General features: G+C 58.8%; 10 protein-coding genes across 10 annotated transcripts; 6 read left to right on the top strand and 4 right to left on the bottom strand.

The window, feature by feature from the left end:
• Nucleotides 1-222: 222 nt before the first annotated feature.
• E0L32_004189 (uncharacterized protein) lies at nucleotides 223-1,874 on the bottom strand (the record flags this gene model as incomplete). The annotated part of the gene is made up of 4 exons (XM_031138573.1): nucleotides 223-400; nucleotides 465-572; nucleotides 668-1,690; nucleotides 1,771-1,874. The coding sequence occupies 4 exons, from the start codon at nucleotides 1,872-1,874 to the stop codon at nucleotides 223-225; spliced, it is 1,413 nt and encodes a 470-aa protein (XP_030997905.1).
• A 1,251-nt stretch (nucleotides 1,875-3,125) lies between these two features.
• Nucleotides 3,126-4,091, top strand: E0L32_004188 (uncharacterized protein; the record flags this gene model as incomplete). The annotated part of the gene is made up of 3 exons (XM_031138572.1): nucleotides 3,126-3,189; nucleotides 3,246-3,557; nucleotides 3,619-4,091. The coding sequence occupies 3 exons, from the start codon at nucleotides 3,126-3,128 to the stop codon at nucleotides 4,089-4,091; spliced, it is 849 nt and encodes a 282-aa protein (XP_030997904.1).
• Nucleotides 4,092-4,535: 444 nt separating this feature from the next.
• On the top strand, nucleotides 4,536-5,963 carry E0L32_004187 (uncharacterized protein; the record flags this gene model as incomplete). The annotated part of the gene is made up of 1 exon (XM_031138571.1): nucleotides 4,536-5,963. The coding sequence occupies one exon, from the start codon at nucleotides 4,536-4,538 to the stop codon at nucleotides 5,961-5,963; it is 1,428 nt and encodes a 475-aa protein (XP_030997903.1).
• Nucleotides 5,964-6,612: 649 nt separating this feature from the next.
• E0L32_004186 (uncharacterized protein) lies at nucleotides 6,613-8,718 on the bottom strand (the record flags this gene model as incomplete). The annotated part of the gene is made up of 2 exons (XM_031138568.1): nucleotides 6,613-7,609; nucleotides 7,688-8,718. 2 exons carry the CDS (start codon nucleotides 8,716-8,718, stop codon nucleotides 6,613-6,615), a joined length of 2,028 nt encoding a protein of 675 aa, XP_030997902.1.
• Nucleotides 8,719-10,552: 1,834 nt separating this feature from the next.
• E0L32_004185 (uncharacterized protein) lies at nucleotides 10,553-10,783 on the top strand (the record flags this gene model as incomplete). The annotated part of the gene is made up of 1 exon (XM_031138567.1): nucleotides 10,553-10,783. One exon carries the CDS (start codon nucleotides 10,553-10,555, stop codon nucleotides 10,781-10,783), a length of 231 nt encoding a protein of 76 aa, XP_030997901.1.
• A 1,449-nt stretch (nucleotides 10,784-12,232) lies between these two features.
• On the top strand, nucleotides 12,233-13,645 carry E0L32_004184 (uncharacterized protein; the record flags this gene model as incomplete). The annotated part of the gene is made up of 3 exons (XM_031138566.1): nucleotides 12,233-12,826; nucleotides 12,993-13,115; nucleotides 13,184-13,645. The coding sequence occupies 3 exons, from the start codon at nucleotides 12,233-12,235 to the stop codon at nucleotides 13,643-13,645; spliced, it is 1,179 nt and encodes a 392-aa protein (XP_030997900.1).
• A 565-nt stretch (nucleotides 13,646-14,210) lies between these two features.
• On the top strand, nucleotides 14,211-15,011 carry E0L32_004183 (uncharacterized protein; the record flags this gene model as incomplete). Its single annotated transcript, XM_031138565.1, has 1 exon — nucleotides 14,211-15,011. The coding sequence occupies one exon, from the start codon at nucleotides 14,211-14,213 to the stop codon at nucleotides 15,009-15,011; it is 801 nt and encodes a 266-aa protein (XP_030997899.1).
• A 1,077-nt stretch (nucleotides 15,012-16,088) lies between these two features.
• E0L32_004182 (uncharacterized protein) lies at nucleotides 16,089-17,918 on the top strand (the record flags this gene model as incomplete). Its single annotated transcript, XM_031138564.1, has 3 exons — nucleotides 16,089-16,341; nucleotides 16,822-17,676; nucleotides 17,743-17,918. The coding sequence occupies 3 exons, from the start codon at nucleotides 16,089-16,091 to the stop codon at nucleotides 17,916-17,918; spliced, it is 1,284 nt and encodes a 427-aa protein (XP_030997898.1).
• Nucleotides 17,919-18,112: 194 nt separating this feature from the next.
• E0L32_004181 (uncharacterized protein) lies at nucleotides 18,113-20,047 on the bottom strand (the record flags this gene model as incomplete). Its single annotated transcript, XM_031138563.1, has 3 exons — nucleotides 18,113-18,962; nucleotides 19,020-19,101; nucleotides 19,168-20,047. 3 exons carry the CDS (start codon nucleotides 20,045-20,047, stop codon nucleotides 18,113-18,115), a joined length of 1,812 nt encoding a protein of 603 aa, XP_030997897.1.
• A 2,992-nt stretch (nucleotides 20,048-23,039) lies between these two features.
• Nucleotides 23,040-26,205, bottom strand: E0L32_004180 (uncharacterized protein; the record flags this gene model as incomplete). Its single annotated transcript, XM_031138562.1, has 3 exons — nucleotides 23,040-24,873; nucleotides 25,025-25,246; nucleotides 25,667-26,205. The coding sequence occupies 3 exons, from the start codon at nucleotides 26,203-26,205 to the stop codon at nucleotides 23,040-23,042; spliced, it is 2,595 nt and encodes an 864-aa protein (XP_030997896.1).
• Nucleotides 26,206-27,889: the final 1,684 nt, after the last annotated feature.

Raw genomic sequence — 27,889 nt, 5'->3', positions numbered from 1 at the left:
GACTAGATGGATCATTGACTCTGATAGATTAAATGTGATGCATCCTGGTGAGAGGAGAGCTGTAGATAAATAAGCACAAGCACGCATGGGACAGTGGAGGAAAAGAATATTTTGGACACATGCGCATATCATCATCATTAGACCAGAGTCTACACTATGCATCGACACATAGACCGTGCACCTTAAATTACAACAGCGTGCCTCAATACAGCCTGTGCTTTCTTAGACGACATTGTTGCCCTTGAGCGGCTTGTTGGTCCGGCCGCGCGAGTCCCTCGTGACCTTCTTGCTGCGCGTCGGCACGCCCTCGAGGGAGAGCGCGAACTGGGCGGCGACGCGGCCAGCGGCCTTGGCGTTGATGGTCAGGGCGTCGTAGTCGATGTTGTCGAGGTTGTCGCACCTGTGTCAGCGTTAGCATTTTTGTCGCAGAACACACTACGGGACATAGATCTCGGGTTATTTACTTGAGATGATAGCACGGGTCCGTGGGCGCGCCAGCACCGGTGAAGATGCCCGAGGAAGGGATGCCCAAGTCCACGAAGCCGACGTAGTCCGAGTCGGAGCCAAACTCGCTGTGTAGATGAATTGTTAGCACACGCTCTCAACTTTCTTCTTGACTAGCTCGCTGGCTGGGCTGGACACAGCGGCTCTGATCATAAAAGCTTACCCATACTCGGCCGGCTTGCCCTGCGAGTTGATGTAGTCGAACAGGGCCGAGGCGCCGACGCCGCTGTTCTCGTTCTTGTAGACCGAGTAGATGGGGAAGGGCGAGCCGATCATGTCGTAGTTGAAGTAGTACTTGATGCGGTCGGCCTCGGTCTCGCTCAGCTGGCTGGTGTAGTAGAGCGAGCCGATGAGCCCGTTCTCCTCGGCGCCCCACCAGCAGAAGCGCACCTTGTTCTTGAAGCCGCGGTACTTCTTGAAGGAGCCCATGAGCTCCAGGAGGGCCGTCGAGCCGCTGCCGTCGTCGTTGATGCCCGGGCCGGCCTGCACGCCGTCGAGGTGCGCGCCCAGCACGACGACGCTGTCCGGGTCGCCCTCCTTGGTCTCGGAGATGACGTTCCAGCTCTCGCGCTGCTCGACAAAGGCGTCGACGTAGAGCGTGACGGTCAGGACCTCGCCGGCGGCCAGGCGCGCCTTCCACGCCTGCCCGTTCTCGAGCGTCGTGACGGCGACGGGCACGAGCTTGCCGACGTTGTCGGCGCCCAGGGTCGCGCCGCCGATGTTCTCGCCCGGCGACTGGTTGTAGAGGATGACGCCGAGGGCGCCGTGCGCGCGCGCGAGCTTGAGCTTGTCCGAGATGGCGCAGGTGCCGCGCTTGACGAGCGCGAGCTTGCCCGTCGCGTCGATGCCGGCCCACTGGTCCTCGAAGCAGCCGGACCCGCGCGCGTCGTCGACGGGCGTGTCGATCAGCGGCGCCGTGATGCCCTCGGGCACGGGCGTGGCGGTGTTGTAGAGCAGCGTGATGGCGTAGACCTTGTTGCCGTCCGGGCCGCGGACCCAGATCTCGCGCGTCTGCTCAAAGGTGTGGTTGAAGGGCTGGACCCAGGTGTCCATCTGCTTGTAGAAGCGCTTCTGGGCGCGCTCCAGCACGTAGTCGACCGAGGCCTTGTAGCCCGGCAGGCCGGCGGCGCGGTTGCCCCCGTTCTTGTTGGCGATGTGGTTGAAGTTCCACAGGTTCCGCTGGAGCCTGTGCGGCGAGGTCAGTCTTCCGGGGCCCTTTTTTCCCTTATTGGGGCTGTAATTAGCCAGCAGCAACATTGGACTTACTCTTGGGTATTGATGTCCGCCTCGACCTTGTCCGGCGTGAGCGGGTCGTTGGCCAGGCACGCCACCGCGCCAATTGACACTGCAAGAGCTGCGTGAAGCTTCATCTTGCAAGTCCAATGCTGGATTCAGTCGAACTGAGGGCTGGTTCACTAGAGGAGACAAGACGCGCTCGCGCAGCGGAATGGACCTCCCACCGTGGAGTCATGCTGGGCGGTTGATGTGCAGATCGCCTCATTTATAGACTTCGTACGTTTACGTTATCTGTCGTACCTCGGCCGGCCGTTCTTCTGCGATAGGCTACCTGCAAGGTTTGTCAAAGCGCCATTTCATTTAGAAGAGATGCCAAGTGATATGCGGACTGCCGAATTCGTAGAGATGAGCCGGCATGGCAGCGCCATCGCTGTCCGACCCCTCAATCCCGGACTCTTGGCCACACTACTAGCCGTTGCATCGCGCCCCGAGAAGGGCAGGAGCCAAGCCTTTTCGTCTTGTCCCTGGCGAAGCTGGCCCGCTGCGATAAAGAGCTGATCGTTGCAACTCCGGGGGGCTGGGTTCTAGAACAGGGCGCTAGAATGCTGCATATCATTGTCGTACTGGAGGCGAAAAATGCGGTCAGCTTCCGCCTGCGGAGATGGCTCGAACAGGCGTGTTGTGCCTTGCAGCACATCTCGGGTGAGCCGCAGGAAAGCGACGGAGGAGGCAGATTCGTTGCTTTTTGTGGCTCAGGCCATGTAACGCTGTCATTGTTCATCAGGCCGGCCGCCGACGAGGATCGGCCAGAGTAACTCAGCCCCATACCATACCTTACTGCTTGTTGTCCGCTTTCCTTAGCCAAGCTCCCTCCCTGTCTTGGCTGTGTGATCAAAGCAGACAGCAAGCATGTGAGAGACGAAAAGACCACAAACGTCTATAGACCTCCTCTGACAGCAAACCGGAACAAGTTGAGAGCATACTTCAGCCCGGGCCTGCCGTGTCCTACCATCCAACTCCTACATGGTTCGACCTAGAAGGGAGATGCATGCAGTCTGGGCCACATCAATCTAAGAAATTAAGTGTGCATCTTAGTCTTTCGAATGCAATTGGTTCAAGCCCGCCCTCCTGCGTCCGGTATGCAGTGAGCAAGAAACGTGACGAATAAGCGCTGTTGGCCTTGTGCAACCCCACGTATGTTCCGTCTTCCCAACCGAGAGAATCGCCGTTGTGCCAACACTTGCAGGCTGCCCAAAGAGCCTGGTGTTCGTTCGCAGTACCTTTCCGCATCCAGGGGCCCGGCAGACCTGGGTGGTTGTTCGTATTGCTCTGTGCTTGGTCCCGCAGCACGGGCCCCTCGCCTTCCTATAGAAAGCCCCCTCTCGATGGGTATCATCGCCTCCCGACAGAGAGGCTCGGAAGACTTGGAGGGTAGGATCAACCCGGGAAGTCTGTCGTTGCTTTTCAGAGTACGGTGCATGAAGCTAACGTGCGCCGGTCCAAAGGGAGGAAGCGGCCCTCGGCTCGCAGCCCGGACCGCGAGACTCCCAGCGTGAGGAGGAGGAGACGCGGCAGCAGGACGAGATCTCTCTCGCCTTTCGGAGAGCGGCTGGTCAGCGCCGCCACTAGGGATCTCAGAGTTGCTCCTTTGTTCAATCTGGGACCGCGGAAACCCCTCGTGCGGCTTCGCATCTTGCAGTACATGAGCATTGTGCACATGAAGAGAAAGATTGCACACCATGTCGCCCTTATCCGAGACGAGGACACTGTCAGTGAGAGGCAGCTGGACGAGATTGGTGTTCTCATGAAGGAGTATAGTAAGACCCTCCAAAGACATCATGAGACGTCTCATTTCTGACTTGGGTCTTTTGCATCAAGTCGGTGCGATTAGAGATCTCAAGTTCATGCTTGAGCCAACGAGCCAATATGCCCGGACAGCAAACTTCCTCAAGGACTTCTTCTACCTGGAGCGGAAACACGACAGTGCAGTCTTACTTGACACCTACTTGGATAAGATTCCAGCACCACCGCGGGAGCTTTTCGACATCAGCATACCGGAGTACTCAGGTTTCGGCGGATTCTCTTACAAGAGCGACGAGCAGGAACAAAACCTCGAGGCCTACTTTGGCAGGTTCTTCGCGGCAGTGCTGAGTGGCGTCGCGCTGATCGGTCCCATGCTTTTTATGAAGCTGTACAATGACTTGCTGGCCCAGCTCGTGACCGCTTCGGTCTGTGTCTTGATCGTCGGAGGAGTGCTTTCGACGCTCGAGGAGGTGGCCAAGAAGGATGTTGTGGCGCTGACGGCAGGGTATGCCGCGGTCCTTGTGGTGTTCATCGGAGCGAATTCCTAGGCAGGCCCATGTACTATTGTAGACTTTTCAAAGCGCGTTCCCTACTATCAAATTGGATCAAATTGCTGAATGTATGGAGGAAAATAGACCTGGAGATCATGTCATGATAAAGATGGTAGGCTATGTGGTAAACAACCTAACAGCGTCACAAGCTCCAGCTCGCTCCTAAAAAGGTCCCCCAGGTCCCCATAAATTTACCTCAGAACGCGGCGCTACAGGGGATCCACCTGGCTGTGCCGCACCCGAGACATCCTTATCTTAACCGCTACTCAAGAAGTAACCAAGGTAATCTTGGCTGTAAATTTACCAATCCAAATCTCCATGCCCCTGGCCATCCTCTCCTCACGAATAACACGCACAACCAGCCTGCGCTCGTGTCTTTGCAACCCGACCTTATGACCGCAAAGAGGATGTAGCCCCCTTGCCATCCCGTCGAGACCAACCATGCGCGCCTCGCACCTCAACGTGGCCTTCTGGCTGCTCTGGCTCGCCCTCTTCGCCTTCTGCTTCTTCAACTCGTACGACGACCCATCCTCCCTCTTCTACAACCAGGACAAGGCCTACACGCCGAGGTTCTCCGCCGTGCGCGCCCGCGAGGGCGACGAGTTCGTCCGGAACCTGCTCCTGCCCGACGGCCAGAGGCAGCCCAACCCCAACGGCCTCGACGCCGACAGGAGGCCGCCCGCGGAGCTCGACGCCCTGCGCCCCGGGCCCGGCGCGCCGCTGCTCTGCGTCGGCATCCCCAGCATCAACCGCACGACCGAGGCCTTCCTCGCGCACACCCTCGCCACCCTCGCCGACAACCTGTCCCCGCACGAGCGCGCCGCCGTGCGCATCGCCGTCCTGCTCGCCGACCGCCGGCCGCAGGCGCACTTCGCCTACGGGCAGCCCTGGCTCGCCGCGCTCGCCGACGAGGTCCTCGTCTACGCCGGCGACGACAAGGACAATTCCACAGCGGAGCTCCTCCTCCCCGGCGGCAGCGGCGGCAAGTACCGCGCCGTGCCCTGGGACGTGCGCGGCGGCGGCGAGGACAACAGGCGCGGGACGGGCCGCGTCGAGAACATGCGCATGGACCACTCGGTCCTGGTCGAGACGTGCCGGCGCTCGGGCGCGCCCTTCTTCGCGCTCGTCGAGGACGACGTCGTGACCTCACGCGACTGGTTCCGGCGGCTCGGCGCGGGCCTGCCCGAGGTCGACCGTCGGGCCAGATCCGGGCGGGACGACGACGGCGGCGGCCGGGACTGGGTCTACCTGCGCCTCTTCTACTCGGAGATCTTCATGGGGTGGAACAGCGAGGAGTGGCTGACGTACATGGAGACCATCTTCCTCGTCTACGCCGTCGTCCTGCTCGTCTTCCTCGAGGTGCGCAAGCGCCTCTTCAAGGGCCCGCCGCCCGGCTCCTCCTCCTCCGCTCGAGCCCCTCCCGCACCGGGCGGCGGCAGCCTCGCCGCCGCGCGCTCCCTGCACTCGGGCTTCCTCGCCGCCCTCGTCTTCGGCCTCTGGGTGCCCGCCCTCATCGCGCTCTACTTCCTCGCCGGCCGCATCTCGGTCAACCGCCTGATGGCGACGGTGACGCCCTGGGGCGGCCGCGGCGGCAGTGGCGGCGTGCGCGAGATGCCCCGGTACGGGTGCTGCGCGCAGGGCCTCGTCTTCCCGGAGCGCCACCTCGAGGGCTTCCAGCGGCTGCTGCGGGACCCGCCCTACGACTTTGCCGGCGACCAGATCCTCGAGGGATGGGCGGGCCGCATGGGCCTGAGCAAGTGGGCGCTGGAGCCGAGCGTCATGCAGCACGTCGGGCTCAAGGAGTCGTCCGAGGGCCCGCGGCGGGCCGAGGTGTGGAACTTTAGCTTTGAGAGGCAGCACAAGAGGTGAAAACGAGGGGGGGGCAAGAGATGGAGAGAAAAAAGGAAATTGGATAGATTGGTACGAAGCGGTACCGTGTGCCAGAATAGTATGATGGACACCGGCCAGTGGTGAGATACATCACTTCGCCCTGCCGCCGATGCCAGGCCCGGAGAGATCACGATTGAAACACGACTACACCAACGATACACACATACATACAACCATCAGCCTCACAGCTCAGCAGCGAGCAGGGAACGCCATTGACCGACCCCAACATCGCTTCAAACGGAGACAGGCACGATGAGCAAGCCCGGCCACTCGTACCCATGATGGAGGGAGGCACATGCACCATGAGGACGATGAATTGGATACAAAGATCACGGGAGCGACATGCACAGACGACCGACTCAAATACTTGAGCGTCGCAGTTCTCATAATGATGAAAGAAATAGACATTAATAGACACGAGACAACAAAAACCCATCCCCGGCGTCTTCTTTTCCATCCTTTCTTTCTTTCGGGGTATCCGACCATGATCGACATGTATCCTCGTAAGCCCAAAGCACGCAGTAGGCCGAAACCAGACAATCCAAGCATTAAATAAATCGAGAAGGTATCCTAAGCCCGCAAACTTCCAGAAACAATCCAAAGGCGAAACCCGTCACAACGACAACACTCAATTCTTCGTCCCCTCCGCACCCCCCTCCGCACCACCACCCTTCTCCCGCACAGGCAGCTCCTTCTGCGACGACCCCTTGACCCTCTCCCACTCGCCCTTGAGCCGCGAAGGGTCCTCGACGATATCCCACGCCCTCTCCTTCTTGCTCCTGAACCTCGCACCGCCGCCGCCGCCGCCAGCATTGCCGTCCCCATCTTCGCCCTCGCCGTGGCCCACGAGGTCCCCGAGCCGCGACTCGTCGCTCGAGCTGAAGCTGCTCGAGCTCGGGCTGCGGTTCAGCACCATGCGCATCGGCGGGCCCTCCTTCTTCTTGATCTTGGCCTGGTTCTCTTTGAGCCGCTGCAGCTCCTCGTCCTCCCAGTGCATGGCCACGATCCCGAGCCCCGGCAGGTTCCGCTCGAGGAACTCCTTGAGCTGGGGCAGCACCTTCTTGTCGGGCCGGTAGGTGCCCGAGTCGTTGTCGATGACGAGCTGGTAGTACGACGGGTCGCGCGGAGGGGGGCTCTCGGGCGGGCCGCCGGGAAGGTCCTGCGACGGGTGCGTGGCCTGCTGCGGCTTCAGGTCCGGGCTGGCGTTGGGCTTCTCGAGGCGCCGGATGAAGAACTCGCCCGAGCAGGCGATGTAGAGCGCCACGTCCGAGTGCATCGTGTGCTTCGACAGCAGGTCGATGCCGAACTCCTTGCCCGTCTCGGTGAAGCGCATGAGGCCGTCGAGGGTGAGGACGTAGGTGAAGGTGCGCCCGCCCTCGTCGAAGTGGGCCATCTTGAGGAACTGCAGCGAGGCCTCCTGGGAGCAGGGCTCAAAGGTGCCGTACTGCGTCGTCGAGTCGTAGTTGTAGATGCGGTTGTGCTGCTTGTGCAGGGCCTTGTTGAGGATCTTGCCCCGGAGGCCGTTGGAGGAGAACATGAGCCCAATGACGGGGCGGAACTCGACGTAGCGGTGGTAGAGCTTGGGCGGGACGGGGCCTTGGAGCTGGATCTCGTTTGCTTGGAAGCTGTGGTGGTGCACGTACTAAAGTTAGTTGCCTTTCTTCTTGGTGTCCCAGGTAAGAATATTAGCGGCGTGCACCTACTCATATCTCTTGGACCGGCTGTCCTCGCCGTCGTCCGTATCCCCGTTCTCATCGTGCTTCTCGTCCTTGTTCACCTTGATGCCCGTCAGGCGCCCGATCATGGGACTGAAGTGCTTGATCCAGGCCGTGGGCCCCATGGTGTACATCTGTGCGCCGGGGCCCTCGGACCGGCCCAGGACCTCGATGCTGATCTCCATGTGCGGGGTCATGTCGTGGTCCCTGGAGAGGAGGGAGGTGGCCGCCTTGACCAAATAAGCCCGCTTGCTGCCCATCCGCTTCTTCAGGCCAATGGTCTCGCGCCTGACGCCCTGCCACTGCTCGTCGACGTGCTCGGCGACGTAGGTCAGGTTGCCGAGGCGGTCGTCGTGGTCCGGGTAGTCCTCGTCGTACAGCCGGCACTTGAGCCGGAAGCCCGAGGCCGGTATGTTGGCGACGACCCACTCCTGCTCCCACTCGGGCTCGAGCGTCCTCCTCATGGTCCGGGTGCGGTACACCATGAGCGGGTCCTCCTTGTGGCGCCTGGGCACGGCAGCGGTGAGGGTCGCGTGGACGTAGGGGTCGGCGGCGGCATTGTGGAAGTCGGCGGCCGGCAGGTTCCAGGCCTTGTGGAAGGTGAACTTGACGGTGTACCCGGCGGGGAAGTCGGGGAGCGGGGTGTCGTCGTACCCTCCCGGCGGGTTCTTCTTGTCCTTGATCTTTTCCTTCTGGTCCACCAGCTTGCTCTTGAGGTCTGACGGAGATCCTTGGATCGCGGCGCCAATGCTGGTGCGCTTCCTCAAGTTGCCGTCCGCATCCTCCTTGAACTCCTTGTCCGGCTGCTTCTCCTCCGTGCTGGCCTCGGCCGCCGTGGCGGATTGGGAGTGGGCGTGGCTGTCAGCCGCCTCAGACGGGTCGGGGTTGGCCTTCTTGTCGTTGTGCTCGCCGCCATGCTCGCTCGGCTTGTCATTGGTCTGGTTCCGGGGGCTGCCGCTGTCGCCGTCCTGATTCGAGGCCGGCGGCCCGTCGCGCTGGCCCGCTGCTGCAGCGGACATTGGTTCCTGACAACAAGACCGGAGCAGTTAGTCCGGTTGCGCTGGTCCATTTGAGAGGCTGAGCTTGGTCTCTGGCAGGGCTGGAAGTGCGTGCTAGAAGGGGAGGGAAAGCGCCTTACACGTCAACGATCTCTCCAAGCTGCGTCGCGGGGAGGATAGGTGGTGTCGATTCACAGCGGAATCCCTGCTCCGCGCCGATGCCAAGGTTGCGATGCAGCACGTATGCCAAGCCTGTCGATCAAGCTTGACTTGCTGGGCTTGCTGGGGGCTGATCCGGAGCTGCCACACAGGCCAAGACACGTTTGCACAGCTCAAACTATGGCGCAAGAGGCTTTTTCTTCGAGGGTTGAGAGAGGGAAAGGGTCAGAGGCGAACACGATCCTCCCAAGATATCGCAGTCCGGACAGTGATTTGGACGGAATGGAACTCTGGCGAGGCAGCCCGGGCAGGTCATGGGGGTGGGAAATCAAGCAGAAGGTGGAGTCGTCGGCCAGCTCCCACCACCCAAATAGGTCTGACGTCACCTTGGCGATCCAGGCTTCTGACACACGATTTCCACCTTCTGGCACCCGAATGGCCAAGATTTATTCGGCATCGCCGTGATCAGGGAAATGGAGATGGTGAAGTTGCCGGGCTTCCGTCTATCAGTCTCGTTCTGAGAGAGAATGCCGCCCTCGAGTGGAAGTGCCAAGGCCGATCAGATGGGCTGTGATTGATTGATCCGTACATGCACAACGCCTGGCAAGTCCCAGCACGATGGGACTGGTCCGCATCAGGTCTCCATTTCGGCACCCAAAGAGCGGAGTGGAGTTCGGCCTCGAGCTTCTGGACGGGAGCCACTTAACCGTAAAGACAGGGCCCAGGCCCAGACCAGATCTATCTCCACGAACCTCATCCGTCCGTCCATTCAGCCCTATCACATGCTTTGGCACACAGGTGCTCAGCATGGGTAACATGATGAAGAGCGCTTCCAGTCCTTGCATTGAAACACTGCTGGCCGGGAGATATGTCCTCCAAGTTGATAGTACCTCAACTGGTAACGGTATCTTCCATCACCATAACTGTACGGCCATTCTTGCTTATACCTATGTCCATCATTGCGATTGAACATAGCGGCTCAAGCCAGTCGTTTGAGCCGGCGAGGTGACAAACTGCAGACTCTACAAAGATCCAAAGCATCCGATCTCCCAAATACACATTTCGCAATGCTGTCAAGGAAAAGTTCACTTGCCTCCTGTGCTGTGTAAGAGGCTGACGAGGAGAACAAGGCCACGGCCAAGGGTCTTGTATGTCTCGGCCGACGACCAAAGGCAAGAGAGAACGCCGCGCTCGACCGAGCCCCTTTTCAACTCCACCGAGTAACAACTTGATCCAGATTATTTACAGTATCGGTATTAGCTCTGTTGAGCGGGGACAGGATCCAACACTAGCGACTATTCTGGGGAAATTGGGCAACTTGGAAATTTGATGTCCTCTTCCCTCAGAGACTGGCAACCCCAGAAAGCGACAGGGCTCCCTGGCCCTGGACGCGATGCGGCCACTTCATTTCCAGTATCAGGCTACAAGTTTCCCGTAGGATTCAGCATCATCAGACCAACACATTACCAACCTCACGAAGGAGCTCATTCTGCTAATGAACAGCGGTGTAGAAAGTATCACGCAAAGTAAAAAGAAACCCAAAGGGCAAATAAGCTATAAAAACATCGTTCTTCCTCACTCCAACGGCTCTTTTCTCAATCCATGCCTGATTTTCCACTCGCCCCTGTGATTGACGGCTAAACTCTAGACTTCCTCAACTCAATTCCAGTCTCCATATTTCACCACCACCACCACGATGCGTATCACATCTCTCCTGGCCGTGCCCGTCTTCTTCTCCGGAGCCCTCGCTACAATCTGCGGCTGCTCCAACTCGGGCATAGCAGGCGTCAACCAAGGCCAGTCGGACGCCTGCAAGCAACGCTATGCAAACGGCGCTTCGGACGCCTGTGAAATGTACCAAGGCAAATGCCTGTACCCCAAGTACGCCGCTCCGCGCGACAAGCACTTCTTGATAATATCAGTCTAACCCGCTTTGTCTTTCCCAGCACCGCGGACTTTATTCTATGCTGCTCGCTCAACCACTACGCTGTTGCCTGCCACTAGCCCCAAATTTGGATGCTGGAGATATGGTGCGAGAAACCGAGATAAATATGGTGGGAGTGAACATTGATGGTCTCCTGCCCTGCTTGTCAATGGAAAAGGGGCTTCCGTTCAATATATTACATCAGCTTTACAGCGAAGCCACCGTTTGTAGGTCATGCAATAGATAGAGGACAATAGTTTAAACCTCAAGTCAACCACTGTCGGGTGCAAGCCGAGCTACACTATCATCTAGGCACAATGAAATACACATATTGAACTGGTATCCCCAAGACACTGAAACGGTTCGCATTGATTAGGACACAGTTGTAATCTTAGACCGATCAACCACTCCTCCGAACGCAAGGTCTTCATGACTGGCTTCTGCCCTCTGGGACGTGGGTCTGAAGTCCGAAATCGGTCCCGGGGTCTTTTACCTCTCGACCATTGTTTGGCAGGCTTGTACCATTTGGCCGGTGAGTCAGAGAGTCCGGGCGTCCATATGCGTCAGATGCTCAAACTCAGATACAACGTATCTGCATTCAGAGCTTTTTGCTGTTTGGCAGACAGAGAGTACAGCATGGGATACAAATGGTTGCATAGGAACACAAGGCGCAGAGTTTGAGGAAACTCAAACTCACCTAGCTTTTGATCAAGCGATATTCAGAGTGTGCTTGTACAAACATCGCCTCTACCATGACCAGGTCGGAGGAGTGATTCCCTGGGATGGTGTTTGATAGAAGCTGAGAGTCATCTGAAAGCAAAAACAACTTCATTTTTTGAGTCACTCACACAGATGGCAAACCGCTTGGTCTCTACCTTATTACCTCGCCCAATGTACAGCTTGATCATCACAATTCCACAACTACTTATTCCCTGGCTCTCACGAGCAGCAAGTATGCGCACACTGTTCTCCAGAATTCCTATATATACAACAGCTCATTCAAATCACCAACAACCTCCCTCCTTGTTACCCCAGACTCTTCAACGGAGATGAACCAAGGTGTTTCAGCAAAGATGGCGCTCAAATGCATCCGCTTCTTAGAGGTTCATGCCGACCTGAGATTTCTATACACGACCGGTCCTGTACCACTACTTCTCAGCAGGCACTGTTCTATTTCGAAAAGCGCCATGGCAGCTTCAAACATTTCATACACACCTTGCTCAAGCTTCCACACCTGGCAGAGTATGTTAAGACTCTCCAGCTACAGTGTCCAGGCCTCAAGGTCCATGGTAACCACCAACTGGACCAGATCGAGCAAGAGCAATCAGAGCGGCTGAGAGATGAGCTCGGAATCATTTGGAAACTTGCCGACATTCGCAACGGGCCGCTGTCAAAACTCGGCTGCTGTCCGGATACGTATTCACATGCATTGCGTCGCCGCTGGCTGGAAGAATGCTGCATCCTGCTGGCACCCAACCTAGAGGCGCTGTTCCTCAAGCGCACCGCCGGCCTGACGTTCGCACAGCTGGCAGAATCAATTTCGAACCTCCGCGCCAGCGGACGGCAGCCCCGCGCGCTCAAGAAGCTCTAGACCTTGTCATTGAGGCTCATGTTCGCCTACAAGATACAATACTTGTGGATGGGGGTGCCCTACAACCGCTTCACGTGTTCCGCCGACGAAGATCGGCGAGCACAACTCGCCCGTTGTATGAGCGAGGCCACGAACTGCCAACCACCGCCGCCTCCAGTCCAACACGGCCCCGCACGCCGAGGAAGAGGCTCCGGGGCTACAGATGTCCCTTCCAAGATCAGCCTCGAGGGCTCTCTCCATCGGAGACCCAGGCAGTGACATTTGCCCTCTGCGCTCCGTACGGCCACTCGCCCCGGTTCAACAAGGTCTACAAAGAAGACCTCAAAGATATCCTAGGGCCGGGTTCAAGGGCGTGGTCTTTCCCGAAGTGGGAGTATCCGTCCGTCTGTGAACGTCTGAGCGCCCTGCCCCGCCAAGGACGGTGTGATGCGTGTCCCCAGACGCCATCTGTGTCCGTAGGTGCAGCCCAGGATCGTCTTTTCTTCCCCCTTCCCCCCTGCAGGCCGCTATCATCGCCAACCCGGTTCATATTGTCCGAGAACTCCTGGACGACGTCCTCCCGGACTGGTTTATACAGCAGTTGCTTGCGGGGTCATTTGGCAGTCTGTGGCAACGTGGCAGAAGGCCGCTGGCTTCCCCGGCCTGCCATCCGTCGCCCGGAACTATGTCTCGCCACTGACTGAAGCAGACATCGATGAGGTCTGTTTGCGAGCGTCAAACGGAGGAGACCCGACCGTCGTCGCGGTGCGCAACCGGCCTCGACCGACATACGGAGATCGTCGGCGGTGACCGTGCACGATACAGTCAACCAGGCTCGGATCGATGAAGATGATCAGGGCAACCTCGTCCAGGTTAAATTCGACAAGCTGAACACCGTTACCCAATGGTTCATCAAGCAATCTCGTGTCCTCGAAGCGAACAAGCACGGATGGGCTCCATTGGTTCAAGATAAACCACCACATCCCTCCAAGCCTACCAACCCGCCATCCTTTAATCAAGGCAATAACCTTGGACCTGGGACCTCTCCAGTCATCTCCGCAACTCCTGAGGCTTCTACCCAGAAGACGGACGAAAAGAAATCCATCGTCTTCAAGATTGCTGGTCTTGACACTCGACTAGGGATCAACATGAACACCCCTGTTGGCCGGAGCCAAGCTCGATCCCATCCGTGCTGGCCGAACAGGAGCCTGAGGGTCGACTACCACGCACTCGAAGGGGTCTCCGACGGGGCGCGGCCCAAGAGAGCCCTCGTCTACGCCGGCACGACCCGATAATGCCCGGGCTGAGGATTTTCTTCGCCGTCGGTCAGGCGCCCAAGCGCAATGGCACGCTCCGGCGAAAACCCAGAAGAGCGACATCGTCCTGGTCCGTTGCAAGATCAGTGCTGGGAATTGTCGCTGCTTTGGTGTTTCGGCTAGAAATCTTCTGATACATGTGGGTTCTATTACGACAGTCGCATTCGGGTCGAAGCGCACGACAGGACAAGTCCGGAAGGCCGGACTTAATTCGGTGAATCACCACCCCCACTCGGCCGACATTCTTTACTTCACGCGGAACAACAGCTGGGCAAATAATTGATGACGGCCTGAGTCGAGCCCACGGGCAGGGCAGCCCTGACACGCCAGGATTGTTGATCTAGAATTAGCATTGCGAGGCATATAAATAGATAAAATGCTCTTCCCCAGTCCTCGATATGATGAATTGAAACATTTCACGTGAAGAATGAAACAGTCACTTCGGTTGCTCCATCCTTTATCAGCTTATAGACGTGCCCAACAGCTGTCCATCAGATCCGTAAATAGTGTCAGTACTCGCCGTCGCCGCATCTCCTTCACCAGAATGTCTTCTTCCACCGCCGCCGCCACCGCCACCGCCGCCCAAGACTCGGGCAAGGTGAACTTCCCCACCGACGCCTCTCTGCCCGGCGAGCACTTCGAGATCCGGCAGACGCACCCGACCGGCGACTACACGCCGGACCCGTCCAAGTCGCTGCCCGTCTCGCCCGCGCGGCAGGCCCTCATCGACGACATCATCGCGCTGTACGAGATGAAGCCGACGGTCGAGCGCGTCAGGCGCTACACGCCCGACTGCGTCTACAACGACCAGTTCGTCTACGCCAACGACCGGTACAAGATGGCGGGCCAGTGGTTCGCGCTGCCCAAGCTGTTCAAGGGCGCCAAGAGCCGCGGGTACCAGGTCGTCACCAACGACAGGGACCTGATCCAGTTCCGGCACGAGGAAGTGGGTTGCTTACAACGCTCTCTCTTCAAGAATACTGAGAGTGCTCCTTCCCAATACCCATTGCACGTACTAACTACTTTCTTCTTCCAGGAATGGACGTTCAAGATCATCCCCAAGACAGCCGTCATCAACGCTCTAGTCAGCCTCTCACTGGACCCCGCGAGCATTGACAGCGACTTCATCCGGGTCAAGTATCACAAGGACCAGGCCAACGACAAGGATTATTCCAACGAGGGCCTGGGTGCTACTTTCAAGAAGTGGCAGGCCGACAATGTGGCCAAGCACATGGACAGTGCCGAAGTCGCTGCGTTCGAGGCTGACCGGGATGCGGGCAAGGAAGAGAAGAGACAGTACGGCACTGGCAAATCCGAGGGCGACGCACCAGTCAAGAACTTGTAGGCCGTCGAGGAGTACATATCTAGTTCACGGGGGTCAAACACATGCTGTACATACATGCTCAATCTGTTCAGCAAACCATTCATATTCTCAGCCGTCCTCAAGTCGTGACATAGTCACATGTATGGCGCAAGATTCAGCTTGACTTATCTCCCCGCTCGCTAATATCTGCCACTCATACTCAGCTCTCCACAAACGACGATCTTGCCACCGGCGAGGAGGATCGAGGACGCGAATCACACCGACTTTTTCTCGGCTCCGCATATGCAATGTCACCAGGTGGGACCCGAGATGCACGCGCCCGGCAATCGCCATCTCGTCAACGCACTGCTCATACAGCACAGCTTGCGCGGTCTTGTAGCCAGCATGAAGTGCGCGCAGTGTTGGGCACGAACGAAATAGGAAGTCATCCTCCCAGAGTGGACAGCCGTAGGGCTACCTAGCAAAAGAATCTAGCCATACCTAGTAGACATGTGCGCGATGCTCCCGGCACTGGAATGCTGTTCCTGGCGCCTCTCCTCTCCAGCCCAGCATTCCATACATATCTCCCAATCCACCAAACTCAATCTGCCCCACGAATGCGCCTAAATTGCCCCAGCAGCAGTGCCAAGATATGGCTGCGGACACTCGAATCTCGCATCCGCTCCCCGTAGGGAGTGTGGAAGGAGGCCGATTCGCCAATGCCGGTCGTTGCTGTGCACACCATTTGTGGCGCCTCGTCGATCCGGACACGGGACGAGGCGAGCTGTCTCGCTCCGCAACACCGAGCAATGTGCTGTGCTCCTATCGGGTGTACGAAAACGGTAGTTGTTGGGGCAGATCAATCGCATTCCGTTGTCGTTGGCCTCGGAGTGAGAACGCATTACCTATCTCGGGTACTTAAAGTGAAGTGGCAGCCTACCTACGTGAAGTGAATTGCGAAGCGAAGAGCTGACTGATTGTAAGTGAATGACAGTCCCAGACCTCAAACTATTCGACCTCTTGATTCTTCCAACCTACGCGTCACTCCTTCGGCGTCCTCTTCTATTTTGTTTCCAATTCTGAACGCCTGGCTTCCTTCTTCCACATCCACACACAAACATGAAACTCTCGCCATCACTCATCCCAGCCCTCATCTCTACTGCCTGGGCCGCAGCCATCCCGGATACCAGCGATACCAGCGTAGCAGCCTTTGAGGACAACCACTACGATGCCGTCGTCGTCGGAGGCGGTCCCTCGGGCCTGGCGGCGCTCAGTGGCTTGGCTCGCGTGAGGAGAAAGGTCTTGCTGATCGACTCTGGAGTCTACCGAAACGCCCCGACTCGGCACATGCACGACGTTCTGGGCTTTGACGGTGAGCCTTTTACTTCATTTCTTACTCCCATCTCTGACTCTTGCCTCTTACTCCCATTTCTTCCTATCATCTCTTTCTCTCACCTGTTTCTCACCTTTTCTTTACCTCCAACTCTCAACTCTTTCTCACCTCTTACTCCAAACACTTCCTCCACCACTTCTTCCACCTTATTCTCTCCTCTACCTCTACCTCTTCATCTTCCTCTTTGCCTTTGTCTTCATCGTCATCTACCTCTTCGTCTACCTTTTCTCCACCACTCCGTCCACCTCATCCATCCACCTCTTCATCCACCTCTTCTTCCACATTTTCTCACTCTCTTTCTCCAACTCTTACTCCATCTCATCCATCCACCTCTTCATCCTTCATCCACTTCCTCATTGTTCATCCACCTCTTCATCCATCTCTTACTCTCATCTCTTCCTCACCTCTTCCTCTCATCTCTTGAGCTCAAGGTGAAGCATGGCTGACCAAACATTCAAGGTGTCACGCCGGCCTACTTCCGCTGGGCGGCCCGGAAGCAAATCGAATTCTACGACACCATCCAAATGACCAACGGCACCGTCGTGTCCATCACAGCCCCAGACGCCACCATCAACAGCAACACCACGACCCCTTACTTCACCGTCACCACCGCCTTCGACGGCGGCTCCGACGCGACCCGGAACATCTCGGCACGGCGTATCATCCTCGGCACCGGCCTCCGGGACCTCCTCTCCGATACCCCCGGCATTCGGCAAAACTTCGGAGAGGGGCTGTATTGGTGCCCGTGGTGCGATGGCCATGAGCACGCCGATCAGCCGTTCGGCGTCATCGGGCCGCTGTCCAGCGTGCCCTCGAACGTCCGGGAAGTGTCGACGCTCAACAAGGACATCATCGTGTTTGTCAACGGCACCGACACCGAGGACAACCGCAAGGCCCTGGACACGGCGAGCCCCGGATGGCAGAGCCTGCTGCAGTACCGCAACATTACGATCGAGAACCGGACGATTTCGGCCGTGGTGCGGCTGCGCGACGGCTCGACCGCGAACAACGGCACAAACGCGACGGCGGCAGCGCTTCCCTCGGTGGAGGAGTACGACCTGTTCCGCGTGGATTTCGAGGAGGGCCCGTCGATAGAGCGTGCAGCCTTCATCCTGAGCATTGCCAACGAGCAGGCGTCGTGGGTGGGCCGGGACATGGGAGTGGCGCTGTACGGAGAGGGTCGCATGTACACGGACTCGAACCTTCTGACTAACATCAAGGGCGTGTACGCGATCGGTGACGCTAATCTGGACAACTCGACTAATGTGCCACACGCTATGTACACTGGCAAGAGGGCGGCCGTGAACTGCCACTGTGAGTATTTCGCTCGGTGGATCTCTTTCTGTGTTGAAGACAAGGAACTGACATTTCGATTTACAGTGGACCTTGCCAAGGAGGAAGCCTCAAAGGACATCTACATCGAGCAGCTGAACTCTTCGTCGAGCGGCTCCACGAAGCGCAGCGTCCCGCCGACTCCGCTCGACCCCCGGGCGCTGTGGAACGTGGTCAATGGCGACCTGGACGACGTCCTCTTCGCCGGCGAGTATGATCAATGAGATGAGAGACGAGGAAGAAAGACGGCTCTCAATTTCATGTCTTTTATGACTTCTTTTTCTTCATATTCGATTTCATACATACATATATATACCATTTAATCAACGATCATTTACTCTTGTTTCCTAATTCATATCTATCATCTAGGGATTTCTCACTCTCTCTCTAAAGGGAGTCAAGTGAGAGACCCATCTAACTACTTGTTCTCCACCCCGGGAGCAGCAGCCGCAAGCAGGGCCCCAAACTTGGGCGTGCCGAGCCCCGTCACCGGGTCCCACCCCTCGGTGGCGTTCCACCTGGCCCCGCCGGGGAACGCCTTCCTGTTGCCGCCGCACCCGCTGCCGTAGCCGGCCGTGATGTCGGTCAGCGCCGCCGCGTTGCCGTACAGCCACGGGTTCAGGAAGCCCAGCGGGGCCGCGCCCTTGCTGCGGCGCGCGGCGTTGAGCAGCGCCACGACGCCCGCGAACGCCGGGCTCGACGCGCTCGTGCCGCCGACGTGGTACAGCGACCCCTTGTCGTAGACGACAAAGTCGCGGCCCTGGGCCGCCACGTCGGGGATCCCGCGCCCCGTCTTGTTGAAGTAGGGCGCGTAGACGTCGGCCGCGCCGGTGGCGAGGTAGGCCGACACGGCGGCGTCCTGGTACGCGGGCCGCGCGTGGTAGATGGAGAAGCCGCCGCTGGAGAAGTCGACGGCCTTCTCGGGCCCCGTGCCCGTGGTGCCGCCCACGGCCGTGACGTAGGGGCAGCCGGCCGGGAAGGTCGGGTTGAAGAAGGGCGCGCCGTCCGAGACGCGGATGCACGAGTTGCCCGGGCCCGAGTCGCCGGACGAGAAGAGGACGGAGACGCCGCGGGCGCCGAGCTGCATGAAGAGGTTGCAGACCTTGAGGGCGTACTCCTCGGGGACGGACTGCTCCTCCTCGCCGTACGAGGTGCTGAGAGTCTGCGGGAGAGAGCCGTCCGGTTGGGCGAGGACGTGCGTCAGGAACTCGAGGTACGGCTCGTTGCTGCCGGGCTGGGTGGGCTCATCCGGCGTGGGGACCAAGGGGCTGCACTCCCTGTCAGCATGGCACCTTGAAATGAAGAGATAATAACATGGCGCTTACCCTCGACCAGCAGTGCTGTACTCGAGCACCGGAATAGGATGGCTCACTGCCACGATTGCTTGCACATCCAGATTCGCCTCGACTGTGACACACCCCTCATTAGCACCATCTCCCCGGATCGGGAGCAAAGCCCTGCTTCCTCACTTACCACTGTCGCTCTTGCTCGACTGGTCATCCAGCCCGCCATTGACCAGCTCCACCGTAAAGTTCTGCCCCTTGGCCGCGGGCAGGTACCTGCTCTCAAAGGTCTGCAGGTCGGCGTACCGCGCGTACTCCTCGAGGTACGACGCGAAGGCGACGAGGTTGCCCTCGGCGGAGGCCGTGTAGTGGATGTCGTACAGGTCGTGCAGGCACTGCGGCGTCACCTCCTTGGCGCACGACGGCACGGGCGCGTCCGCGGCGTCCGGGGCGGGCACCTGCGCGGCGCTCAGGGCGGCGGGGGCGTTGGCGTCCACCTCCTCAGCCGCGGGCTGCACCTCGAAGATGGTCGACTTCTGGCCCGCCGGCTGCCCAAAGCGCGTCGTCGGCTGCACCATGTCGACGTGGCCCGCCAGCTCGTCGGGCAGGCTGTACCGCAGCGTGCGCAGCTTGGGCGCCGACCTCGCGCCGCCGCCGTTCTGTCCCTGTCCTCCTTCGTACTCGTACCACGCGAAGCGCGTGTCGAGCAGGGCGTTGGCCTTGCCCACCGTCGTGGCGACGGTGACCCAGTCGTTGTCGACAAAGGCCCGCACGCCGTGGCCGTCGAGCCACGCCGTGACGCCGCCGACGGCCTCGGCCGAGGGCGCCACCAGCGCGCGCACCTCGTCGCGCGACAGGTGGCGGCCGTACTTTGGGTGGCCCGGGGTCGAGACGTCGAGCACGGCCTGCTCGAGCACGGCGGCGTGCTGCTGCCGCAGGGCCAGGCGCAGGACGATGGGCTCGGCGTCCTCGGCCGTCCGCAGCTCGCGCCAGCCCTGGGGCACGGACGGGAGCCTGGAGATGACCCGGGCCGTGGCGGCCGTGGCCAGCAAGGCGAGCGGGAAGAGCATCGCGGTGAGTGAGTGTGGTGCAATGCTTGCCCGCGGTGGGGAAGGAGAGAAGCCGGGTGGCAGCTGGCGTACGCGAGGGGAGCAGCTGTGCAAGTGATGAGGATGGATGTGGCGGGAAATGCACCTCGACGACACGCACTCGGACAAAAATGAGACCAGAAAGGGTGGTCCAGGAACCGGATATACTTTGCGGTAGTCGAGGGGGGGCGAACCGAAAGCTTCATATAGTCACAGGAGCCCGCGGAATATGCGCCGTCTTGCAGATCCCCGCCTCTTCGGACCCTGGACATAGCTCCTTCCTAAGCTGTGCCTGGAACTGCGAGAATGAAACCTCGTCCGGGCAGCTTATGCACTCTCCTCGCTATCCTTCCCTTTCCCTATCATTCCGTCGCTCCATGCCGCGAGCCGTGGGCGCAGAGTGGAATCAAGATCGACTGCCGCGACCCCTGTAATAAGTCGGCGTTAGCAACGCCTCCCTTGCCGGATTGGGCAGGTTGTCTAACGTCCGGGCGATCCTGCTAAGCTTTTGCCATGCCGGGATCAAGGGCACGGCGGGGCGCGTGGGCAGTGCTTGGAGTAGCATCGCGTGCCGAAGAGATCCGACAACAGAGATATCCCGCTAGCCAGATACGAAGCTTGCGTGTGCGTCTGTGTGTGTGTGTGTGTGTGTTGCATTGGCAAGTAGGGGAAGGGTTGCATCGGAAGCGTGCAGCTGCTTGATTCGTATTAGTCCAGCCCGGAGTCGCGATATCCAAAAGGCAGCTCTCCATCCTACAACTCACCAGGGGCGACTCGCACGTCATTGCAGTAGGAACATGAACGACTTATTCGCCCTTGCAGTGCCACGTACATGCAGTTCAACCCCTCACAAGGCATGATGGTAGCCCAATCAATGCGTCAATTGCGTCAATTGGCAGGTAGATTGCCCGTGCGAGGGTATATCGCCTTTATTCCCATGCTGGGAGTATATTTGATATACTTTCTGATATTAACGCCCGACCGTTTGGGACTAGTTGCCGAAGGGGCTTGCGGCACATGTAAACGAGTGCGGCCTGCCTATGGCGTTCGATCCGGTTAATGTGCGCCGGATGGTCCAATCCGTGCTGACCGCTATACGTAGTTTCAGGTTGTTGGAGCGGAAATGCCGTTGCTAAACCTCGATGATGGAACTTGCTTTTCGCATCGACTTATCAAGCACATGCCGTGTCACATCTCGGTAGCATCGCGAGGCTGGCTCGTGTTGCGTGCAAGGCTGTAAGATTTGTCTTTGAGAGGGAAACTTACCGCCAATGTCTACACGAACGTCATTCGAGCCTCAGAAAGCTACAGAAGGACCTCTCTACAGTTCCTTGAACCAAAGGATGCCATTTCCCTCGGTGTAGCAATCACCTCACCGGTTTCTCACCGCTGGCCTCTCGCTTCCTTCTCCGCACGAAGAGTGAGGCTCTCGTGTCTAGCACAGCCGCCAGAATGGGAAGGCCAGCACTACGTTTCTGAAGCCAGCGTATCTTCTCCTGTAGCAAGTGCTTTGACTCTTGATTCATCATCCACTCCATCAGTTTGGACACTAGGTTTGGCCCGGCTGTCATGACACTCGCGATATCCTCACACAAGCTCATACGCCAGGGATGCACAGCTATCAATATAGTTGAAGAGGAGCCCTGAACTTTGAAAGGAAATCACAGTAGTGTACTAATTGCGGAGATAGTCCCTAGTATCAAGAGAAATATCTTTGCCTGCATCACTGCTCAGCCATCTTGACGATACTCAGGGGTCGACCTCGAGCATACAGAAAGACTGAAAAAGAAAAAAAGGTGCAAAAAGCTCACAGGCCCGCCCGGAGGGGAGCCTGCTTCGAAAATCCCACTTGGGATTTTACTACCGCACAGGATCGCACTGTCGTCGAGTAGTGGTCTGTGTTGTCGTCGGGTTTTTTTTGCTGTCGTCGTCATCGGGGAATCGAACTCGTGTCCTCCTCGGGCCTGCCCCCCCCCCCTTTGCATTTCCCTATCCATTAAACAATCTGACCATGTTGCCAAATTTTCCAATCGTCTTTTCCTCCCCGACAGCTGACTGCGTTAGCCGTACCTATAAGGGCTGTGGGCAGGTGGCGTGCCGCCGCCGCCCAGCCTTATCTCGCACTTCCTTGGCGGCGGTTAATCCTCACCGCAGCACCTCACGAGAAAACTCAGCGTCCGAGTCCGCCTCCCAATCACCCTCTTCGTCAGGCCCATTCGCCAAAGGTCGATCGCCCATAGAGATGTATTCAAGTTGACTGCAATCCGGATCACAACTGCGATGATAGTCCATACATTCAGACTCCCAGTGACCAAGTCCCGAGACCGAAGCCCTCGATAGACGAGACCTTTGGTCCTGTCAGGGGCAGTTTCGAGATCTCGTGCGCCGTGCCGTAGCCGCTACTTTCAGCATCCGGTCGGAAGAAGGGCCCGGGGATCATTTGCATCACAGGAGTTCTTAATAATCACTCCGGCCAATCAACCAACTCACCACAGAGCAGAGCAAAGAAGAATGAGCCCACTGAACATCAACACAACCTACCGCACCGAGCAAGCAGTCACTCACTGTCAACATGACACATGAACGTTTATCAAGGTACTCATTCAAAGGTTGTCCCGTTCTGGAGACCCAAACCCCCTAAATCTATAATTACGACTAAAATCCAACCCAGCCTCGCGCCAAGGCCCCCAGCCCCAGACCAAGGGGTAAAAACACAACTCCTCCCACATCCAAAAGGAAAAAAACAAACGAACTAGGATATCATAAACAAGACGTCCGTCCCATCATACACCCACTAAGCTTTTTCCTGCTATCGAAAAACATGTGAGAGGAACTATCCAAATTCGATCGGCCACCTCCACTCCACACAGTATGCCCCCATCCCCCCAAAAAACCCAAAGCAGGACATGCAAGGGAATCCATCACATCACAAAAACACATACAGTTTGCACACGGCACGCATCATTCAACGAAATCACCCTCCCCACCCCTCCCTGCCTGCCGCCGCCGCCGCCATGCCCCCCTCCTGCACCTTGAACATAGCAACGCTCCCGTCCGCCCCGCCGACAAACAACACGCCCGCGTCCCCGGAGAACGCCAGGTCCGCCACCTGGCCCAGGTCCTCGAGGGCCTCCCACCCGGCCAGGCCGGGCGCCAGCTCCGGGCTCGGCCACCGCCAGAGCTCCTCGCCGCTCATGACGTCCAGCACGGCGATCTTGCCCCTGCCGCCGGAGCGGACGCCCTTGGGGTCGCAGTACGCCAGCAGCCGGCAGTCCGGAGAGACGCACGACAGCGCGTCGGGGATGCTAAACGTGCTCGTCTTGTTGCTCTGCAGCTCCCAGACCAGCACGTGTCGCTCCGTCACGCTGACGGGCACGAGCTGGTACCCGCCCGGCATCCCCCGCGCGGGCACGGACCTGTACCCGGCCGGGATCCAGATCGAGACCGCCACGCTGCCGTACGTCGACAGGCACGTCGGCAGCGCCGTCTCGAGCTCCGGGTGCCGCGGCTTGAGCCACTTGTAGGGGATGTGCGGGTCGACCTGGCCCGCGGCCACGGCGGCCGGGTCCTTGATCTCCCACGCCATGAGCATCGTCACGTTGCCCGAGGGCGGCTCGCCGAGGCGCGGCGGGCGCGGGCCCGAGGCGGCCAGCAGGACGGGCCCCGTCGTCGAGTAGGCGAGCTCCGGGTACTTGGGCAGCAGGGGCAGCCCGGCCTTCTTGAGGTCGATCTTGTAGGGCTTGCCAAAGGGCTTCTTGCCCTCCTTCTCGGCCGGGTAGATGCTGATGGTGTCGCTCTCGGCGCGGTAGATGGCCAGCGGGCTCCAGCCCGCCGAGAAGACGTCGGAGCGGACCGAGGCCCAGCGGTCGGCGTCGCTGAAGCTCTGCACCTTCTTCTTCCGCTGCCAGTTGTGCACCTCGACCGTCGTCCCGAACCCCGTGGCGATGGCCACCAGGTTCGTCGGCTCGGCGAGGATGGCGTGGCTGCGCACAAAGAAGTCGCGCGACCGCGTCTGCGCCTTGACCAGGAAGGAGAACTTGATGCTCGCCTCGAGCCTCTCGCCCTCGTCGCTGAGCGACCAGATCTTGAGCACGTTGTTGCCGCTGCGGTACGAGAGGATCGTCGAGCTCGGCGAGAGGTCCATCTGCAGCGCGGGCTGGTCCCTCTCGCCGGGTATCTTTGAGTTGGTAGGGTACATCTTCATCTGCGTCACATGCTTGGGTGACAGGGGTGGGCTCTCGACCGTCGGGTCCTTGAACACGGGCGACAGGGGTGTCCGCGTCGAGGACGTCCGCGACGCCCTGTCGATGGTCGACGCCGTCCTCGACGACTTGGAGTTCCGCGACGTCTGCGGCGATCCGGGTATCGAGCTATCGACCGAGGCATGGTCCGAGACGCGGCGGGTCTGCGGTAGTGCGGGCAGGGGTCGCGTGGGCGCCGGCGTCGGGAAGCCTTCCGAAGCCATGGACGACGTCTTGGAGACCCTGTTTGCCGTCGACGACGACGAATGGCTGCCCCTCCTGACTGCCGATAAGTCGTCTAGATCCCTGGGGTGCACGGCCGTCCTGTGCTGCATCCTAATAAGCGATGGCGTCTTGGCCGCCACTGCAAATTCTTCCTCAGGTGCTTGCTGCTGCCACGAGCCGGCCGGGTCTAACGACGGCGTTGACTCGGAACTAATAGAGGAGGAGCGCGTGTGGCTCTCTGACGTAGCCACGCGGGTGAGAGCGTTCCTCATTCGCTTCAGTGACAAGGAGCTCTTCCTGGAAACCGGCCTGCTGCCGGGATTAATCTGATACGGGGACTCGCTGAGCCGTGCGTTAGTCAAAGATGCCCGTCACACACGAGGCAGCGTCACAACGAGACAGTGCGCAATGCACACGTCGCAACGCAGGGATGGGGGGAAGAAAAGGAGGCGTCGAGTTTAATAAAAGAAGAGATTGCTGGAACCAGACTCACGGTATCTCGTAGGTGGTGACTATTTCTCTTCCCGCGACGGCCTCGACATAACCAGCCATGTCATTCAAATGGCTCTGCAGGGTAAACCTGGACCGCCGGCTTCCCCACTCGGCCTGCGGAATCTGCGCCTGCAAGCGGTTGATCTTCTGGAGAATCGCATCGGCCTCTTGGCTCACGTCGGAACCCTGTATCGGGAAGGAATCCTTATTTGACGGGAAGGGCCTATTTTGCATTAGAAAAGAACCAGAGCAGGGCCTCGTCAGCCAACACCATTCGGCTTTATTGTCATGATTTGCGTGCACATGCGCTCCGTTTCCCCAAAAAGACCTGGATGACGCGCCGAGGAACTGCCGACGACGCGGAGAAAGGTGCCTGGTGCTTTGCTGGGGAAGGGAAGGGGAGGGGCTAGAAACGGGACAAAATAGACGCAAATCGGGATGAGCCTAACGGAAACCAGACCAGAGCTAGAAGAGTAGCCGCAGCCGAAGGGGCAAAAAAAAGAAGAGCTTTCTCCTTCTCGGGAGACACCTCGGTGAAGGGCATAGGTAAGAAGGAAAACGAGCAAAGAAAAGGGACCGATTCCACACCCAAAAAAACCAAAACGTAAGAGAAAGAGAGAAAAAAAAAGAGGGAAGCCCTTACAGAGTCGCCACTTCGAGCGCCAGCGCCAACGCCCTCCGGTACGCCTCGAGGCGTGCCCTGAGGCCAGCGACCTCGCTCTTGCCCTTGCCGGCCCAGCGGCCGCTGCGCGCCGGCCCTTCTCTGCACTCGGCCAGGACGGCGTCGACCCTGCCCAGGGCGTCGGCGCACCAGCCGGCGACGCCCGCGACGAGGTCGTGCAGCGCGCGCGGCACAGCGGGCTCGTCGCGCAGCAGCTCGAGCACGAGGCGCAGGTCGGCCATTTCGCGGGCGAGGGGCTCGAGCTCGACATGGGCAAAGGCGCCGAGCGAGTGGACAAAGTCGGTCATGGCATGCGACGTCTTCGCGATCGCCTCCAGCGTCGCCGGGATGACGGCGGGCGGTGGCAGCGGCGGCGCCGCCATCATTGTCGTCGACGATTTGCTCCCGTAGCCGTTTGATTGTGTGTACATGATCTGTGACTTCTGTTGCTGCTGCGATTGCAGCGCCTGCTCCTGCTTCTTGGTGGACGAAAAGGCTCGTGCCCACGTCCGCGGGTCCATGATGGGAGAGGGAGGGCGTCCAAGGACGCCTGTACGCAACGCGGGTCGTAATTATGTATGGGGGGATTCTCCCAATGCGTTCCAAAGAAAACCTGTTACCGGGAAAACTCGTAGATCGCTGTGTAAACCTTCTTCCCGGAATTGGTGGTGGTGTGGTGCCTGTTGCGAGTGAGCGTGGCTGTATGTCGGGTGTATGCGACGACGTTTTCGGCGAGTATGCAGGTGCGGGAGCGAACAGACGCAGCCGGGATAAAGAGGACAGACGGAAGCGTATATGGACCAACTGAGCCGCAAGCAAACACACAGACTGGGTACGAGTTGGAAGTTCGGGACGAACAAGATATTATCTGACGACGACACTGTCGCATGGACGTTCTGGGCGGGGACGCTTTCATTTGCTTTCCATCAAATCCTCCATCCAGAGCGCAGAGCCCGCATATCCAAAGGCGAAGAGCAGGAGTGTGGTAATGACAGGCCACCAAAGCCTACGACGCATCTGGCATGGGAGATACCCACCACAAGACTGGCCCATACAAAGGGACCCTGGCAGGAAAGGAACGAAGGGGGGGCTCATGGACAGGGCCTCCTTTGTTCGAAGAGGATTCAGAGCAGGGGGGCTTGGTGAGTCTGGCCTCGCCTCTCGCATTATCACCTCAAGGTTTGTGTCTCCCCTCGTCGAACGCGGCCCCCAACAAAGGCGAGAGATTCTTATCGGGTCAGCCGTTTTCGTAACCATCCATCACCACACCCCAGATTTGCTCGAGACGGCCGATCAGATAGGTCACTGGCAACAACCCCCATACACCCCCATACGGCCCAGTCTGCAAACGTGCAATTACCGCTTGCCGTGCATTCTTCCTTTTTCTTTGACGGTACCAGAGCATGGCTTGCAGGGTTGTCTAGCTGCTGAACTAACAGGGACTCCCATCCTCTGCAGCGAATCTTTAGCAGGTTTAGCGGGGACGCCACACGGGTGGGAAAGCATTCCAGAATCGATTAGCATCCCCGCAAGTGTCAAGCGCACGGCCATAGCGTGCTGCTGGTGCGGTGGGTAGCTCGAGCATGCGGGAAGAGTGGGAGCAGAAGAAGATCGAGGTGACCTGGTAGGTAGGTACGCAACTCCGTCCTCTGTCGGAATGAGAACCTCTGAGAGTCCATGGCAGACAAAAATGAGAGGGCAGGTTTAGCCCTGCAGCCTACCCAACAGGAGGCCGCTGTACGTACGGAGTACGTCAGACCCCTGCACCCTGTCCCAGGGGTCGAGCTCGAGTGCTTGGCGTTCTGTGGCAGCAGCTGGGAGGGTGTGATGGCAGGAGAGACACCGCGGCCAGGCCATTGGTGGCGCTGTCAATGTCACTCCCAGGGGGCTCCATTGCTCAATCACCAGTCCCCCCACTTTCCCGGTTCCGATTTGCCGCTAGAGGCAGCCATGCGGTTCGATGAGACATTTGGACTGGGGTTGAAGAGACAATAGCGGGCTTGTAAGCGACGTGCGGGTGCCCAGCCGCACTGAGCTAATGGTCCCCAATGGCTGATGACAAGTCCACTACTCCGTAGGTATCAAAGATGGTTCTCCATCTCATCATGCTCCTCTGCGACCCCCTGTAGAGAACATGGAGATCTGGCATACCTAACGGAGGTCGCTGGAGTCTGGGCTGTGGTCGCAGCGAACCACCCCGGTCTC

The sequence above is a fragment of the Thyridium curvatum genome, assembly GCF_004353045.1.
Source record: "Thyridium curvatum strain D216 chromosome Unknown NODE_19_length_512963_cov_79.951035, whole genome shotgun sequence".
NCBI lineage: Eukaryota > Fungi > Ascomycota > Sordariomycetes > Thyridiales > Thyridiaceae > Thyridium > Thyridium curvatum.
This window is presented reverse-complemented; position numbering and strand designations above follow the sequence as displayed.